The 18,636-nt window shown below is 36.3% G+C and overlaps 1 protein-coding gene across 3 annotated transcripts in view; it reads right to left on the reverse strand.

Moving 5' to 3' along the window:
* The window catches only part of LOC150096493 (D-2-hydroxyglutarate dehydrogenase, mitochondrial-like), a 311,482-nt gene that overhangs the window by 206,532 nt on the left and 86,314 nt on the right, over nt 1-18,636 (reverse strand). For 2 of the 3 annotated variants that reach the window (XM_090408145.1, XM_090408144.1), the window contains exon 3: nt 5,949-6,146. In XM_090408145.1, the coding sequence (XP_090264271.1) occupies nt 5,949-6,146 (198 nt within the window). Of the gene's footprint in view, nt 1-5,948; nt 6,147-18,279; nt 18,522-18,636 lie in introns of those variants that run through there. The other variant, XM_090408146.1, reaches the window with a different exon arrangement.

Raw genomic sequence — 18,636 nt, forward strand, 5'->3', positions numbered from 1 at the left:
CGTTTTGGCTAAATGTTTGGCTAATTTATATGTGGGGGAATCAATGCCATCCACTATGGGACGTAATGGCACATTTTGTTTATGTATTTTTGGGAGTCCATATAATCGGGGGGGTCTAGAGTTACCACTAGAATAGCTGGAGGCTGTGAGGTTTTTGTTTCCAAAGTTCTTTGTTTCATGTCCCAGGTGGTGTGTGTATGGGCGTTTGGCAATGCAATAGAAGGAACATAAAAAGCTAGACACAGACCATGTGAATTTTACAAGTAGGTGTGTAAAAATAGTCATAATTTAAAATTATGAATATTTTTACAAATTGTTTATGTTAGTACATTATTAGTTTTGGTTTCATAACACGTACTGTCAGCACTTGCGATGTGCCCATTATTGCTAGCAAAGGTTGGTCGATTGGTAGCGCCTCTGCTACTAATGGCTCAAGCCAAAAAGTTAAGCATGGTTGAGTATGGTTAGTAGTTGGAAAAGGTTCCAATCGTTCAATGTTGTTAGCACACTCTCTCTCTCTCTCTCGATGATGAGTCTTTGGACTCACTGGAGGTGTCGCATAATAATAATAATAATAATAATTGATGTTATTTTGTCAAAATGAAATGTAAAGCATTTAAAAAATTTATGTACAGGGTGGCCATAAATTAACTTTCCCTCTTTGAAGATATCTGTAGCTAAAACTAATACACGGAATGAGACCACATTTTATATTGAGACTTTCGAAGGCATGGGGAGATGATTTCTGCTAAAAAAAAAGATTTAGTACCAAAAGTCGCCAATAGGGGAAAATTTGGTGCTGGTGGAGACGAAAGCAGTCAAATATTTGCAGTAAATGCAGGTAAAAAGGATTATGCAAATTTTACTGTGCGTATGTGACAGCAGCAGCAGCAGCACAACCAATTCCACTTAAAAAGGGATTGGGAACATTCAGACAGTTATTCGAATGACTGACGAATTGTGCTCAATATGCATCCTATCTTGCCTCAGCATGTTTTACTTTAAACAGTGCAATGCAGTAGCAGTAGTTCGAGAATTTAAAAGGCTTCATAACCTGCATACATATGTCAGCTGTAGCAGTGAGCTATGATTAAGAAGTTTGAAGAAACTAGATCACTAGGAGTTAGACCCGGCAGAGGACGGAAAGCAGTGCAAGAAGAGACAGTAACAGAATTGCTACTGCAATGTTCAATGACACAGGGACTAGTACTGGTCCAATCGCTCGTGCCATAGCTCACAAACTTGATATGGTTTATGGTACAGTCTGGAAAAGCTTACGGAAAATGCTTCACTTCTATCCGTATAAGTTCAGGTGTGTGCAAGCACTAACTACCGCAGATTATGATAAGCGCATAACCTTCGCGTTAACGTTTCTTGCCCAACTGGAGGTCGACAACAACTGGTCTTGGAGAATATTGTGAGGTGATGAGGCTCATTTTTATCTGAATGGGTCGGTCAACACTCACAACTGCAGAATTTGGGCATCTGAACATCCCCAAGCAATCCAGCAAGTATCACTGCATTTTCCAAAAGTAACCTTGTGGTATGGCTTCACAGCCGATTTCATAATAGGACCATACTTTTTTTGAGCATATTACCCATACAGGTCCTTAACCTGCTCCATTACTGGTGAGATTTATCAACGAATGCTGGAAAATTTTGTCATTCCTGCATTGCGGCAATGACAATGTTTGGACTCCATAATTCGCCAATAGTTACAGATGCCTCCAAAGAGAGAAAGTTATTTTATGGCCACCTTGTACTTACTAGATTTGGATAGTTGTGTTAGTTTCAGAAATTTTATTGGAGTTTAAAATTATTAAGTGTTGTGTTTTGTAAAGACATTTTCATTATGCTAATGGAGGCAACATGTCAGTCATTATATGTAATTCTCGCTTCCAATTTTCATGGAGTGCATATGCTTGCCAAGGAGTTTGATGCATGTTTACTATTCTGAAAAAAGAATAGTAAAACTGTGAATCTTTAGACTAGAGGAGTTGAGACTGTCAACAATTAGTAAATAAAAGAAGATATTGCAGTCGATGTTCTAAAGGAATGTTCGAGGAAACACTGATTGGAAAGTTTCATCTGTCTTAAGGAAGCTGGATATATATTTCTTATTTCTACTGGTAAGGGTGATGGAATTAGCTCAACATAGATATGTTGTTCATTAAGTAGCAGAAGAAACTTTTTTTCACCAGTACAAAATTTAGTAATTTGTGTGTCAAATAGGTGGAACTGCAAGAGGTAAGAAATATTTATACTTCAGTGAGACAAGAGGAATAATGTTGTGTAAGGAGAAATATCCGTCCGGTTAGCCTAATGGCTTTGCGCTTCGCAACCATATGCCTGGGGAAGGAGTGTCCCAGGTTTGATTCCCGTCGAAGAAGTGAGGAATTTGAGGATTTTCCTCAGGCATAGCCAAGTTATCTGGTCTTGGACGCAGGCAGTAGGATTTTTTCCACCAGTTTATCTGGCGTTTTTCATCCCGCAAGCAGGCAAAACCAGCCCCGTGAACATACGCTTCTACAGCCAAAAATATTTCCCCCCAGCGACAGGTCGGTTGGGAGTAGTACTAACAAGAAGTCGCATCTAAGTAAAATGCGGACCCTTCATAGTAAGCAGGTATAACATGTAATGAAAGAAGACTATATAAAGGAGAAAAAAAGGAAACTTCTATGGAGAAGAGAATTTTATATTTTTTTTGGGGGGGGGGGGAGGCCTTAACAAAGAAACTGACTATGAACATTTTGTTATTGAGTAAACAGGGTATTTAGTCTGGTAGACGTGATTATGTATATGTTAAACAAACCAGTAACAGAATGAATCAGAGAATGGGTGATCTCTAAAGTGAAAATAGATTTTATTTAGAAGGCCTTGGATCCAGTTAATTTTGTAGTTAGCTATGTCATTTTATTTGAAGTGTATATATTGTTTAGTTTTATTAAATGCTCTCAAAAGGCCCTCATTTATTTCCATGCCTCGTATATTCATGGAAATATACGGGGCATGTTCAAAAAAAGACAGAACCTTTTAGCTAGCACACTAACTAGTGCCGAGAACGTGCCATGGCTACTGAGTGCACCTAGTGAAAGGTTTTGACAATGAACTGCCATTTGTCCCATTCTGCTATGAGCATTAGTCATCAAGTTACATCCGCTGAAGTGAGCACGTACACAGGCTGTTCGTCGGATTAGTGACAAACTGACAATGAAAGAGCTTGAAGACAAACGTGTGTGTGAACTTTTGCTGCAAACTTGGTATGTCTGCGTAAAAAATTTTACACAGACATTTCAGTTGCTTAACTAAGTATATGGTGAGGATTGTATGGGCTGAATGCAGTGCTATGAGTGGTTTAAGCATTTTAAAAAGGACAGAACGCTGGTTGGTAAAGATCGCACACTTGGATGACCTTCCATATCAACAGATGACGACCATGTCGAGAGAGTTTGTGCTGTGATTCATGGAAATCATCCTTTAACTGTCCAAGAATTGCTGATGAAGTGGGCATCAGCATACAATCTTGCCATCATATTTTAACTGAAAAACTTCAGATGCGTCGCTTCAGTGAAAAATTCGTGCCACGTTTGTTGACTGATGATCAGAAAGAGAACTGTGTTGAAATCAATCAGGAACTGCTTGCCAATGCAAATGGTAATAAAAACTTTCTTAAGGATGCCATTTCCAAACTACAGAGGAGATTCATGAAAATGCAATAAGAGAACTGCAAACCATCACAAAAAGAGTTCCAGGAAGCATTCCAACAATGGAAGAAACGGTGGGAACAATGCATCGCCAGTAGAGGGGACTACTCTGAAGGGGACATGTTTTTTAGAAATATTATTTATTAATATTGAAAAAACATAAACATCCAATTAGGTATGAATTAATGTGACTTTTGCTACTGACCTTCTCGAGTGAGTTTATCAACATCAGGTGAGTATGCAGTTTCATCTATAAACATGCCGAGAGAGACACATTGTTTAGATAGTTTCTTAATTTATTTTTAATGCAGTTTATGTTTGAAAATATTTGCTCACAGAAATTCACATACCTATCACAAACACAATGTATACATAGGTATTATTTTGTTCCTGTGTTAACTATTTTATACTTGCTACTGCCACAACAATTAACCTTTGACACCCTGTAGTGTGTAAGCTTTGCTTGTGATGAGCAAACAAACTAAACTGAGAAGAGTGCTTGCAGTGTGCACTTGTCATACATGTGGGCAAAAGTCAAAGATCTGAAGTTACATGTTCAAAGAGCTGCATGTTGTAACCTCTGCCATACAGATAGTATGTATGGCAGAGGTTACAACATGTAAAAAGAGTAAAGGAAAGAGCAAATTAACACCTGAGAATTTTGACAGCATATTCATCAGACTGATGAACATGCCATAAGATGTAGCACAGTACAGTTTTAACAAACGTGAATGATTATAAAGTTTGGTGGATAAGAGAAGATATGATAGACCTTAAGTTAGGAGATTCTTTCAAATTAATACAGAAGAATTATAAAAATAATATTGGATGTTAAGATGGGAAGGACAAGGGGACATTCCTGTAAGTTGTATAAAGATGTGGCAAAGAAGAGTGTGAGGAGCAGATTTTTTACATGGAGAGGTTGATGAGCAGAATGCATTGCAGGAGCGCATTGTGCAATGAGTGCCTCCCCCCCGCCCCCACAATGAGTCTATCGACTCTGTGGAGGTTACCAAAATAATAATAATAACTGTTCATTAAGTAACAATTAGGCTGTATATGAAGTTCATAAAAAATAATAAAATAAAAATTTAAAAACAGCTGTAATAACTTTTTTAAATTGTATTTTACAACTATAGAAAATTATATATAAGTATAGGAAACTTTTAATAGTCACTGCAATTATATTATGACTAATAAATGGAAACTCACATAAGCTGTAATTAACTGACAAAGTGCAAGAAATGCATCAGAAATGAGATTGAGGAAATGTCACTGCAGAATTTGGTAGAAAGAAAAAGTGCTATGACAGAGACTTTTAAACTGATCAGTGAGTTTTACCAGATTAGTATATAAGGAATTATTCATGGGGCATAGGAAGAGTGGAGAAAAACCAGGGACTGTCTCTGTTAGACATATATAAGAAAGTGAAGTTAGTTTGTTTTAGACAGAAAGCAATGGTGAGTGAAATGCATTGCTAGAAAGCAAACATGTTGTGAATGAAGAATAAATGAATTTAAAGTGCCTTCACGCTGCTTGTGCTAAAATGAGATCTGTTAATTACAATCTGAAGTTTTTCATCCTCTTGGAAGTTGGGAGATTTAACAAGTATGGCTATTAATTTCACTTATTGTTCTCACTTATATTTTTTTAAGTAATGATTTCAATCAATAATTCATGAAATGCTTTTTTGGAAGAATAGGTGGTCTGAAGAAATAACATCTGTGCTCTAGAGTAGGTGTCTCAGTCTATATAAATGCTAGTACATCCACAGTACAAATGCATAGATGCTTCCAACCTTTTATATAAATGCTAGTACATCCACAGTACAAATGCATAGATGCTTCCAACCTTTTATATAAATGCTAGTACATCCAGAGTACAAATGCATAGATGCTTCCAACCTTTTATATAAATGCTAATACATCTACAGTACAAATGCCTATATGCTTCCAACCTTTTATACAATGAATTGCAAAAAAAAAAAAAAAATTAAATAAATAAATAAATAAATAAAAAAAAAATATATATATATATATATATATATATATATATATGAGAAAAAAAAGAAATGATCATTGAAATAACATTCCAGAATGAATACTGCTTGTGCAAATCATCAGTAACTTATAAATCACATTAGGAAGAATATTTATTCTCTTGATATATAATTAATAACACATGAATTATGAAATTATCTCATAAAGATCATAAGAAGGGAATGAAATTTTTAACTTTACATACCTGTGAGAGTATCAAAGTGTTGAATAGTTTTCATTAAGCTTAGTGATATTATAATTTCATCAAAAACTGGCACACTTCCACCAACAAGACCTGTATTACCACCTTGTGGGCATATTGCTAATTTCTTACTGTTACAGTATTTGAGAATTTCAGATAATTCTTCTGTACATTTTGGTCGAAGCACAACTGAACTTTTACCTTAAAGAAAATATTACAAATAAACACATACCATATATTATACATTATATGAAAGTATACACAAGTACTATATGTATGTGTCAAATAACGTGAAAGGTTCATGGATGAGAAAAAAAGAGGAAAGTATTAATGTGCATGAGAAGTTTGATGATAGGCTATAGAATTCCAGAAAGAAGAATAGTGGTGTCAAAAAATGTCAGAAAATAGATGAGAGAAAGAGCCAGTAATGAGAGTAAATGGAAACATAATGTGAGTGGTGATGAAAATGAAGAGTGAAATGAAGCATCTGGAGGATGAAAGTGAATGTTCAGTTAGTCACTTCTTTAGAAGTGATGACCGACAAATGAGAATGAAGTTAGCAGTATGAAGAAAGTGTGAAATGGTGCATGTATAGTGTTATAATCGACAGAGGCAGTGAATAAGAGCACATAAAACGTTTTCCAGGACACAGAGAGACAAATCGCTGATGACTGCATGGAATAAGCATCAGAATTAACAGTAGCTGTGGGTACAAATGACTTAGACAGTGAAAAATGGAATGTGGAAAGGGATATGAAGAAGTTGATGACTGAGGTAGAAGATAATAGTGTTACTGGAAAATAGTTCATGAATTGCCCAGATACAATAATAGCAAGTTGAGGAGAGCAAAGATAATGAATGCAAGATAACTATGTTGTGGAGGCAAAAGGTGTTTACAGTTTGTGAATTTATGGAGTGAATTTCAATTAAAGTTGGAATCATTTAGGGTTATTGGAATGCATTTGAATAGGCTCGTATCGGGCATTTGAGCAACTATTGTTTTGCTGAGAGTGCAAAGGGGGAAGATAAAGTTTGTATAGTTACCGATGAGAGAGAGAGAGACTGCAAAGTAGATTGGGGAAAGAGAGGAGAAAGATAGAAGGATGAAGAAGCGATTATACCAAGACAGAGTGATGGAATACACAAAGATGGGAATGAGAAGGATATGAATAGATCAGAGGGAGAGGAATAGAGAAGTAGGAGTGGTCAGAATGCTCTACTATATCAACTAGAGTAAGAAGCAGGGCCGGCCATCTCGGGAGTACAGTGGATGCAATGCACCCAGGCCCCACGATTGAGTGGGCACAGTCGGTACACATATGCAGAAACGTATTTTTTACTTTTATTTTTATTTTTTCTTATTCTAATTTTGCTTATAACTAAAGAGATTTCATCGACAGGATTTTAGGGCCCCCAGTAATAATAATATCTCTGTGTTTCTCTATTATATTAGGATTTTTGCTTAACCCTTTTGATGTGTTTATGCAGTGTATAAAAATTAACAAACATGATTTCGTTTTTACCTTAAAATGCCTGATTCATCATTAGTTTTTTTCTAATCTGTTACAGATTTATATCATTTGGCTTGTTATCGAAACTGCTGAAAAAATATTTATTATATTCTTTATATATGGTTAGTCTAGAGCAGGAGTGGACATGCCTGCCAAACGTGGCACGCCAATGACTTTTTTCCGGCACACAACCCAGGGCTCATCTTAAAAAATAATTAAATAAAAAAATACATTTCAAACATCTTCGCTGACACATATTTTAACTTAATATAATACAATTTCATTAAGTACAGCTATATCAAATAAAAATGTAATAATTAATTAAACTCTACCAACTGTTTCATAATAATAAGTAATAAGAAAATTAGAAACAAGCATCCTATTTCCAAGCCATCAATATATCTCCGCGATATACTGATGTACAAGTTTTGTCCAGTTCAGTTGTTGCATTATTCGTCAGGCATCCAGATGTGGTATAACTCCTTTACCATCATTTGATATATCTTTTCATGTTTCGTAAAGAACATATCCGTTTTCTAAAGTGTATTTGTATTTGTATTTTATTAAATCGTAAGTCATTACGATTTAATAAAATCATAATGACTATATATAAAAATAGTGATTGGAAGTATTTATTGTCAATTAATATGTTTAACTTATTAGATATAAAAGCAAATTTCCTTTACATTGATTTTCGGAAACTAAAGTTTTCAGGTTTTTTTGTAAAATCCCCACATATATTGCAATTGCTATTTCCTGCCTAGAGAGCAGGTTCCTTGTGTGCATCCTACCCAAATAGCACCATCTGCTTTCCCATTATTTCAAGCAAAAATTAGCAGTAATTTACAAGATTTGAGATACTTAATGAACAATCCTTCACGAATGACTAATGAACAGACATCTATGGTACTAGGCCAGTAAAGATATGTGCATATGATTGGTGCGGTATTAACAAAAGATCACGCGAGTCAAAGATAAAAGTCAGCAGACAATTTTTGAACTGAAATGCTAATTCTCTTCAACTAAATTCAATATCTGAACGCGCCATAACAATATTCACTATATATTTCCTACCTTTAACACGTTTACGAATTTTAACACTTTCTGTTGATTTTTATTGTTGCTCTGCATTTGAGCTGAGGGGACAGACTCCCACACATCTAGTTTTTAGTGTTTGCCAGTGCAGCTTGCGGCTAAATAGCATAGTTTTTGGGGAAAGGGACATGCGATTCATTAGTTAGTGCCATTTTTATCCCAGCTATCTGTAATTGCACTATTTGTTGAGAAATATATTACACAGACTGCAAATGTTTGTACCATATTCAGTGATACAATAAAACGACCCGCTTTTACTTGCGTCTGCAGACGTATTGGCTAGTATGGAGGGCACGTGGTTTGCCATGGGAAGCGAGCCCCTATTGCCATGAGGTGAACATGATTAAACTTTTTTTTCCTGTGCAAAACTTTAAATGCGAAACTTTTCAATTTCTTTTTTTCGCAAAGTAAAATCAGGGATGCGAGTTATATGTGAGGACCAGTTATATTCCAGTAAATACGGTAAGTTATTTTTAAAGCTATGTGAAATGTATTATCAATATTCAGGATTATGAAGTGTTGTCTGCACGTGATTAGATCTCAACAACATTAACTTCAACTCGGTTAATAGTGATAGATAAGGGTGAAACAGATGTACTGAAGTAAACAAACGAAAAAAATAAACACATTCCTTGAGTGTTTCTAAAATTTTGTAATATTGTAAAAAGTATGTACATATTTAACTTTTTATTAATTCATGGGATAAAAATTATTATTATTATTACCCAAGACCTCATGGAGTCAAAGACTCATCTAGGAGGTCCTTTTATCACACACACACATCTCATCATACCGTGTCTTAAACACGCTCAAATTCCTTGCAGACACCACACTCTCAGGCAAGGCATTCCAATCATTCACAACTCTGCACGAAAAAAACTTGCCTCTCACTCCTCTACTCACACGGTATTTATACAGTTTCCAGGGATGACCTCTGGTTCTCCCCTGATCGCCCACTATTCTTTGTAGAAATTCTCCACCATTGATCTTATAACAACCCCTTACCAACTTGTAGGTTTCTATCATATCTCCCCTCTTCCTTCTCTCCACCAGATTCTGCAAATTACATCTTCTCAATCTTTCCTCATACTCAACATTCCAGAGGTCAGAAACTACCTTAGTCAGTCGCCTTTGGACCCTTTCCAACATCTCTTCATCATTCTGAACCCAGTGACCAAATCTGGGCACATTAATCCATGTGTGGCCTAATCAAAACCTTATACAACTGAACAAGAATCTCCCTACTTCTACAAGTCAGTGTCCTCCGCATCATTCCAAGAAGTCTTTGTGTTGTCTTCACAATTTTGGCGATGTGTCCAATAAATTTTAGATCCTTATCCACTATCACCCCTAGATCTCTTATTTCCTCTACCTCCAACAATATATTCTCACCAAGCATAAATTCTGCATCCAATCTTTGTTTTCCAAATTTTAAAACCTTACATTTTGCAACATTGAACTCAGATCCCCATTTGCTTACCCAATCGCTCAATTTATTCAAGTCTTCTTGCAAGGCCACAACATCTTCACTACTCTTTATGGTTCGTCCCAACTTTGCATCATCTGCAAACAACTGAATATCTCCATCCAAATCTTCGCCAATATCATTAATATACAAGTTAAATAGTAATGGCCCTAAAACAGACCCCTGAGGCACTCCACTAGTGACTTTCCTTTTCCTGGATATCGCACCCCCATACACAACTTGCTGATACCTATCAGATAGCCAGTCTCCAATCCAATGCACTAATCTACTATCCAACCCCATCTGCTCTAGTTTGACTGTCAACTTATCATGAGGTACTCTATCAAAAGCCTTTGCGAAATCCAAGTATATTACTGTGTATCCTTCTCCTCTGTCCAAGGAAGCAGTCACTTTATTGTAATAAGTAAGTAGATTACTAAAACATGACCTCCCTTTAGCAAATCCATGCTGTCCATCAAAGATTATACCATTGTTGTCAACCTAACTCTGGATCCTAGTTCTCACAAGCTTCTCCGACAACTTAACCACAACACCTGACACAGAGAGAGGCCTATAGTTTGATGCTTGAGTTCGATTACCTCCTTTATGAAGTGGCACAACCTTGCCCTCCTTCCACTCTTTAGGAACTTGACCAAGTGCAAGACTCGTATTAAAAAAATATGTCAAGGCAGGTGTCAACTCTCTGGCACATTCCTTCAGAATACGCGGTGATATATTATCAAGTCCCACAGCCTTATTTACATCTAGTTTACTCAACTCCCCAAACACCTCTTGCTCACTTACAGTCAGTCTCTCCTCCCCATTCAAAATATTTAATATATTTGACAGGCAAAGCCTAACCCATAATGTCCATGACAAGAAAGTATCCCTCTGGTTGTCAAAAAAGGAAATCAGCAGAAAACAAAAAAGAAGAAAAGCAAAATCTCAAAAAGTCACAAGTAAATTTGTTTTCATGGCTAAAAAATAAATCTGACAACGAAATTGCTACAGCTTCAGCAGCTGCGATTCAAACTTCAACTGAAGAAAACTCCAAACAAGCTAAACGACTTTTCAACGAAAATGTAGAAACTGTGGGATTCATCGAATAAGACGCTATACAAACATTTTGGAATACAAATAATGATGAAAACTTTAATAATGATGGTGATCAAGTGAATATAAATGATCCAGCTTTGTGGCCAAATATTATAACTGATAAATTTAGATTATTTTGTGTTAAAACCGGACCTAAACAACATCATCAAGATGCATTCGTTAAGAATGTTGAAGGTAGATCATTTTCTACATCATACTATTTAAAAACGATACCAAATGGTGAAACTCAGCTTCACAGCTGGTTAGTTTACTCAAAAGCTCAAGACTCAGTATTTTGCTTTTGTTGTGTATTATTTTCCAAAAGAAGAGGAAAAGATCAATCAACACGATTTATATATAGTTTTAATAAATGGAAAAAACTGTCATCTGTAATTCGAGATCGTGAGTTCTGTTGGTCACTTTAATTCTTTTATTGCTTGGCAAGAATTATTAAAAAGGCTTAATTTATGTTTGACTGTTGACAGAACAAATCAAATTAATATAAATAAAGAAACGGAATGTCTAGAATTACTACTCCAAAGAATTGTAGATGTAATTCTATTTTTAGCAAGTAATAATCTGTCATTTTGAAGATCCTATGAAACAATAGGAATGCTGAATAATGGAAATTTTTTAAGTTTAATAGAATTATTAAGTAAAAAGTTAGATAGGGCTAAACGGCTTCGCATACTCCCTATATACGGGAATAAAAAGGTGTTAGCTGATTTTTTTTTTTTTTTTTTTTTAGTAAATATGGTCCTGTGCTAATGGATCATGTAAACAGAATTAAAAATACGAAAAAAAGAATTGAGCATCATTTGGCTCATTGATTTCAAGAGGAAATTATTGCTGCATTAGGTAATGAAGTCCTTAATAAAATTAAAGACGATATAAAAGCAGCCATATATTACAGTATCCAAATGGATTGTACTCCTGATATTTCTCACAAGGAACAAACTTCAATAATTATTAGATATGTAAATTTTGTAGACAAAAAATTAATTATAAATGAGTCATTTATAGGATTTATTGAAGTAATTGATGTGACTGGTGAAGGACTAGCAAATTCGCTTTTAAAAAGAATAAGTGAGCTTGATTTAGATATGAATTGTAGAGGGCAAGCATATGACAACGGTAGCAATACGAAGGGAAAATATAAAGGCGTACAATCTAGAATAATTAGTTTAAGCCCTCATGCAATTTATGTATCTTGCTTATCACATTCTTTTAATTTGATAATTTGTGATGCTGCTTCCAGTGGTATATATTATAAAACATTTTTCGGATTGCAACGTTTATACTGCGTATTTTCTGCATCTACAAAAAGGTGGGAAACTATACAAAAGCATTTAAATATTACGATTAAACCATTATGTGATACTCGATGGGAAGCCATAGTAGACGCAGAGCAGTGTATACACAATTTGAACAAACTTATAATGCCTTAGAATTTATTCGTGCAATTAACGATGACATAGCAGTATCCAAAGCTAAAAGTCTACTAGATTCGTTACAAGAAATGCAATTTATTTTAAGCTTATCAGTGTGGTTTAAAATATTGTCAAAAATTAATAGTATCAACAAACTATTTCAAGCAAAAATAATTGTTCTTGACTCTGCTTTTAATTTAGTGAATAAAATTAAAAATGAAATCCAAAATTTAAGATCAAAATTTAACGCATTTTTAGACAACGCAAAAATGATAGCACAAAACTTGAATATTTCCAAAGACTTTCCTGAAAAATGAATTCGAAAAAGATAAAGATTATTTTCCGAACTAGCAGAAGATGAAGTTTTACTAAACCTGGTAGAGGAATTTAGATGTCACTTTTTAAACGTTGTGATTGATACTGTTATTGTACAAATAGATGATTTAAAAATATACCCAATGTTATTTCTTATTTTAAATTAATCACTGATATAAAAACATTAGAAAAAAATGAACTAGAAAACTGCTCAAGAGATTTTATAAAACATTATAGTAAAGATGTAAATGAAGACTTAATCCAGGAAATTGATTTGTTACGAGAATTGATGTTGGACCAAAAAAATGTAAATAACGTGTAAGACATGTTGCAATATATATTAAATAATAGTTATAATGAACTATTTCCAAATGTGCTGACTGTATTGAAAATTTTCTTTACATTACCAGTTACTATAACAAGTGCAGAGCATTCTTTTAGCAAATTAAAATTGATAAAGAATTATCTTTGGTCAAGTATGTGCGAAGAACGCTTAAATGCACTTGCTATATTAAGCATCGAAAAGGAAATTGCCAAAAATTGTAATTTTTTGGAAATGTTTAATGACATAGCAAAAAAAAAAAAAAAAAAATCGCATATTTAAATAAATACATATTAAGCAATATACGTGTTAGTAAAACTAGGACCCTAAATAGTAAACCTATTTATTTTTTTATGTGCTTAAATTAATTTTTTTATTACTTTAAACAATAATTAATTGTAAATAGTTTTGGTGCTAGTTGGTGGGCCAGGCTACTTTTGTTTGTGTTAAATATTTATTTATTTTAATTATTTAATACTTGTGTTTCGTGTTCAGTAAACGTTATGTTGAGCACATTGCATATAGGTTTGTTTAAATTGTCTATTGGTTTTTAGTGAGTATACTTTATGAAACTGTAGTAGTAGAGAATGTGCGAGCAACTAAGCCTAATTTGAGTAGAAGTTTATTATAGTACTTTGTTGTATGCAACTGCTTAAGAATTTCTGTCGCTAGTACTATGCTGCTCAATTTAGTTAAGGAATCCTAATATAAGGGGAGGGTTAGCGAGGGGCCAACCATCACTCCTGTAAAAAACCTTACTGGTTACGAAACAAGCACCACAGAAGCCTTGGAATTTCGGACGCCTTTGTGACTATGATTATTAATCGTTTTGGGACCTGGAATATACGTAGTTTGGTGAAAGGAGCTCTTTTTAATGTGACGAATGTCTTACAACAATATAAAATTGGACTTTGTGCTGTACAAGAAGTACGTTGGCCAGGACAAGGCTCGACCCGCAATCAGGGGATACACGCTATACTATAGTGGTGACGACAGAGGATGAAGTCTTTGGAACTGCGTTTTTAGTTAGTGATAACTTTTTGTGTAATATTTTAAATTTTAAACCTGTGAACAATCAACTGTGTACTATTAGAGTTAAGGGACATTTTCAAAATGTGTCTATTGTGAACTGTTATGCGCCTACTGAAGAGAGCTCGGAGGAAGCTAAAGATTGTTTCTACGAAGTGCTTGAGCGTACTTGTAATAATCTACCATCCTATGATGTTGAGCTAGTGGTGGGAGATTTCAACGCGAAGCTGGGAAGAGAGCGTGTGTGGCACCCTTTCGTGGTAGTGAGAGCCTACATGAGGAGTGCAACGATAACAGGATCTGCCTTGCGAGTTTTGCAGCGACTACAGGATGCTTTGTAAAGAGCACTATGTTTGCACATAAAGACGTCCACAAACAGACCTGGAGATCACCGGACGGTGGAACAGCTAACCAAACAGACCATGTACTAGTGTATCGACATCACCACAGCTCCATCTCGGATGTGAGAAGTCTCAGAGGAGCAGATGGAGATAGAGACCACTATCTGGTAGCCTACAATTTCAGGCATAGAAGTGCAGTTCAGAAGCCCATGTGTCCTACCATACGATCGGCATGGGACCTGGACAAGTTGAAAACAGCGAAAGGCAAGCGGGCTTTCCAGTTAGAGTTGCAGAATCGTTTTGGGGAGTTACAGGAGGACGAGGATGATCCGAATGGGATGATGGGATGTGGGACACCACCAAAAATACGGTCACGTTAGCTGCCTCGAGATCTGTGGGAAAGAGAAAGAGGAGGAGAAAAGCATGGTTTAATAGACAGTGAAGAAGCTGTAGCGAAACGAATGGAAGCACTATTGAACTACGTGGATAGCAGGAAGAAAGCTGCATATGGGAGGGTGAGAAGAGTGATGAATACATGTCTATGCAGGGAAAAGCGGAAGTATCTTATTGAGAAAGGGGAAGTATAGAGAGAAATAGGGTGACAAATAATGGACAGGAGATGTACTGGACGATCAAAGCCATGCGAGGTGCCCAGACACAAGCGGCAACCATAAGAGATGAGAGTGGAAATCTATTAACAAACTCAAAAGATGCTCTCGCTCGGTGGCGTAGATATTTTACAAACTTGCTGAATGTCAATGCTGGAACATCAATATCGGAGGATTATACTCCTTATCAAACTGCTAAACCATTTATTGAAGAGCCAACATTTAGTGAGATTACTCATGCTATCCACATGCTGAAAAATAATAAGGCTCCAGGAGTGGACTGCATACCGGCGGAGCTCCTGAAGAATGGTGGGGACGTCCTGCTGGAGCAGCTGCACCGGCTCATCTTGATGATCTGGCGAGAAGAATGGCTGCCGGACAAGTGGAAGGAGTTGCTGATCACCCCAGTATATAAGAAAGGAGATAAGACTCAATGCGGCAACTATAGGGCATCTCACTGCTGTCGACTGGCTACAAGGTGCTGTCTAACATCATGCTAATATGCCTCACACGATATGCAGAAGAGTGCCTTGGTGACTACCAGACGGGCTTCAGGAGGAACTGTTCTACAATAGACCAACTCTTCATGCTGCACCAAGTTTTTGAAAAGTGCTGGAAATATAACCAGGAAGTTCATAATATTTTCATAGACTTTTCTAAAGCCTATGACTCAATGATATGCCCAAAAATATGGCAGGTGTTAGAAGAGCTGGGAATTCCTCGAAAACTCCGAAAAATGGCACAGGTGTGCGTAGCTAGTTCAAGAGCAGGAGTGAAAGCAGAAAGTGACCTTTCGGACCCGTTTCAAGTACAGACCGGTGTGAAGCAGGGTGATGGGCATTCTCCGATTCTCTTCAATCTAGTGTTGGAAAAAGTAATTAAAAACACACAGCAAGTGGCAGATGGAGTCGACATGGGGGTGCAAGTTAGGATTCTTGGCTACGCTGATGACCTGAACGGCGCATCAACAGGATGACGCGGTGGCATTGGTTACTGCTACTGAAGAAGCTGCAGAAGAAGTTGGCCTGAAAATAAATGCCGAGAAGACAAAATACCTTTTTATGAGTCGCCATGCTGCTCAAGATCCAGAGGGAGCTGCACAGTTTGAGAGGGTGAAGGTATTTAGGTACTTGGGTTCTTTCGTGACTGAAGACAACAAAGTTGAGGTTGATGTCTAGAGTCGGGTAAATGCTGCGAATATGGCCTATTATCAGGTGCGTCTCCTTTTTGCCTCGCACTTGCTGTCTTGGACTATACAAGACTTTGATCAGGCCTGTTCTCCTCTACGGTGCTGAAGAGTGGACTCTCACGGCGAGATGTCAATCGCCTGAGAGTATTCGAGAACAAGATGCTACGACATATCTATGGAGGGTTCATGGCAGACGGAGTCTGGAGGAGGCAGTCCAATGCTGCCATACACACTTTATACAACTTGGCAAATGTCTTGATGGAGCTGCGAACCCAGCATCTTCAGTGGCTGGGACACCTGTACCGTATGGGCCCCGAAAGGACTGTGAGACAAGCGTGGGAGGCCCGACCCTGATCAGGGAGACCGAGAAAGAGATGGGCGGATCAGGAGAAAGAAGACCTACAGGCTGTTGGGCTGGAGACCAGAACATGGCGGACAGTCGCAGAGGACCGTGCCCAGTGGCAACATGTGGTGCTTGAGGCCAAAAGTACCCCTGGGCTGATAGCGACTGGCTAATGTATGTAATGTAATGTAAACGTTATGTTAACCTGTTATATTTCGAATGTTTTTTTTTTGTTTTCCTGTGCCAAAATCATTTGCATGTAAGAGGTTTTACAACACATTTATTTCGAATCCTTTAATTTTTACCTTTTAAAAATATTTTAGAGCCCCAAAAGGTTTCTTGCACCCGGGCCCCTTTATAGAGAAGGCCAGCCCTGGTAAGAAGTGATGGTATTGGTGGAAATGGCCTCAATTTTTTTTTTTTCTTTTAGTGGAAATGTTATGTTTATATATTAATGTAAGGAATAGCAGCAACATGCAGGCTGAGTTGGTCACACTGATTGAATCAGCATGCATAAACATAATTGGTGTGAGTAAAAATCTGTTGTGTGAGAATGATATACTACCAGGATGAGAAATCGATTGATAGAGAAATTTCCCATAAAAAGAAAAGAGGGAGTGCTGTTAAAGATGGCAGAGGAGTCATTTTCACTAAGAGTGGAGGTTGAAAATAGTATTATATGTGAAGATTTTCAACTGTTTGATGTGAGATTGAAAGTAACAGAATATTATATCTCATAGGATGCTGTTATATGCAAAGGAAGGTAGAAAGCTATAGCTGTGAAATGTTTAGGAAAACTGGTTGGGCTTGTAAAAGGAAGTTGATCCTCGTAGAAGATTTTAATTATAGGAATGTGAATTGGAAAGAAGAGTAATGTGCGAGAACAAGATGAGTGAAATAGTTGGGAATTAATAGAGTAAAATAATTAAGTAATTATATTATTAAAATTAAGGGTTCAGTTCTTATTCAGTTTTAAAACATGTGGGATATTAAATCCCACAATGTTTTAAAACTGAATAAGAAGCTCAAAGATTGGAATCAGAGAGTTTCATGCCGAATATAGTAAACTATTAAAGTATCGGCAATTACTAGCGTGAGCTAATGCAAGTAGTCCTAGTATGTAGTACAATCTCGGGCAACTTGTATCAAAGGTGGTAAAGTTCTGAGTTGCCCGAGATTGTACTACGTACTAGGATTACTTGCATTAGCTCACGCTAGTAATCGCCGACACTTTTATAGTTTACTATATTTGGCATGAAACTCTAATTCCAATCTTTGAGTTTCTTATTTGGTTTTAAAACAATGTGGGATTTAATATCCCCTTAATTTAAATAATGTTTATATTGCCGAAATGAAGCCTATTGCCTCTTTATATTTAAGTAAGTAATTATAATTATTATACTTATAATTATGAAAATAACACTTAGACATTTCAACTATCAAGGAAAAACATACATATGCACAGGACACAAGCTAATAACACTAAAGTAAGATATCTAAATGCTTTGTTATTTATTTTTACCCTAGCCTGACCTCTGGTGAGAAAAGTGGAGGAACAGATAATATTTGTCTGGAGAACTGTGTCCATTACCTGCACTACAGGAGTAGCAGATCATGCCATGGATACAAATCACAGGATACAGTGTGAAAAATCCTTTGTTTTATAGAATCAGATGTAAATCAGACACAATTTTAGAATCTGTCACAGCACTACAACATTCTTCAAATGTTAACCAATTCAGCTGTCTGACTTTACCAAATATCTCGGATCTAGGAGACCATTATTTTTGATAAATTATGGAGACCACTACCATGTTGAGAATAATTACTTTAATTTCCTGACATTTCAACCATCATATTAGGGTCATCATCTGGAGTATACACAGAGACAAGCTACATTTCAATTCAAACAGCATGCCAAAGTGACAATGATTTGATCAGCTATTAT

This window comes from Typopeltis vanoorti, chromosome 18, assembly GCF_054136105.1.
Source record: "Typopeltis vanoorti isolate ZY-2024b chromosome 18, IOZ_Tvanoo_1.0, whole genome shotgun sequence".
NCBI lineage: Eukaryota > Metazoa > Arthropoda > Arachnida > Uropygi > Thelyphonidae > Typopeltis > Typopeltis vanoorti.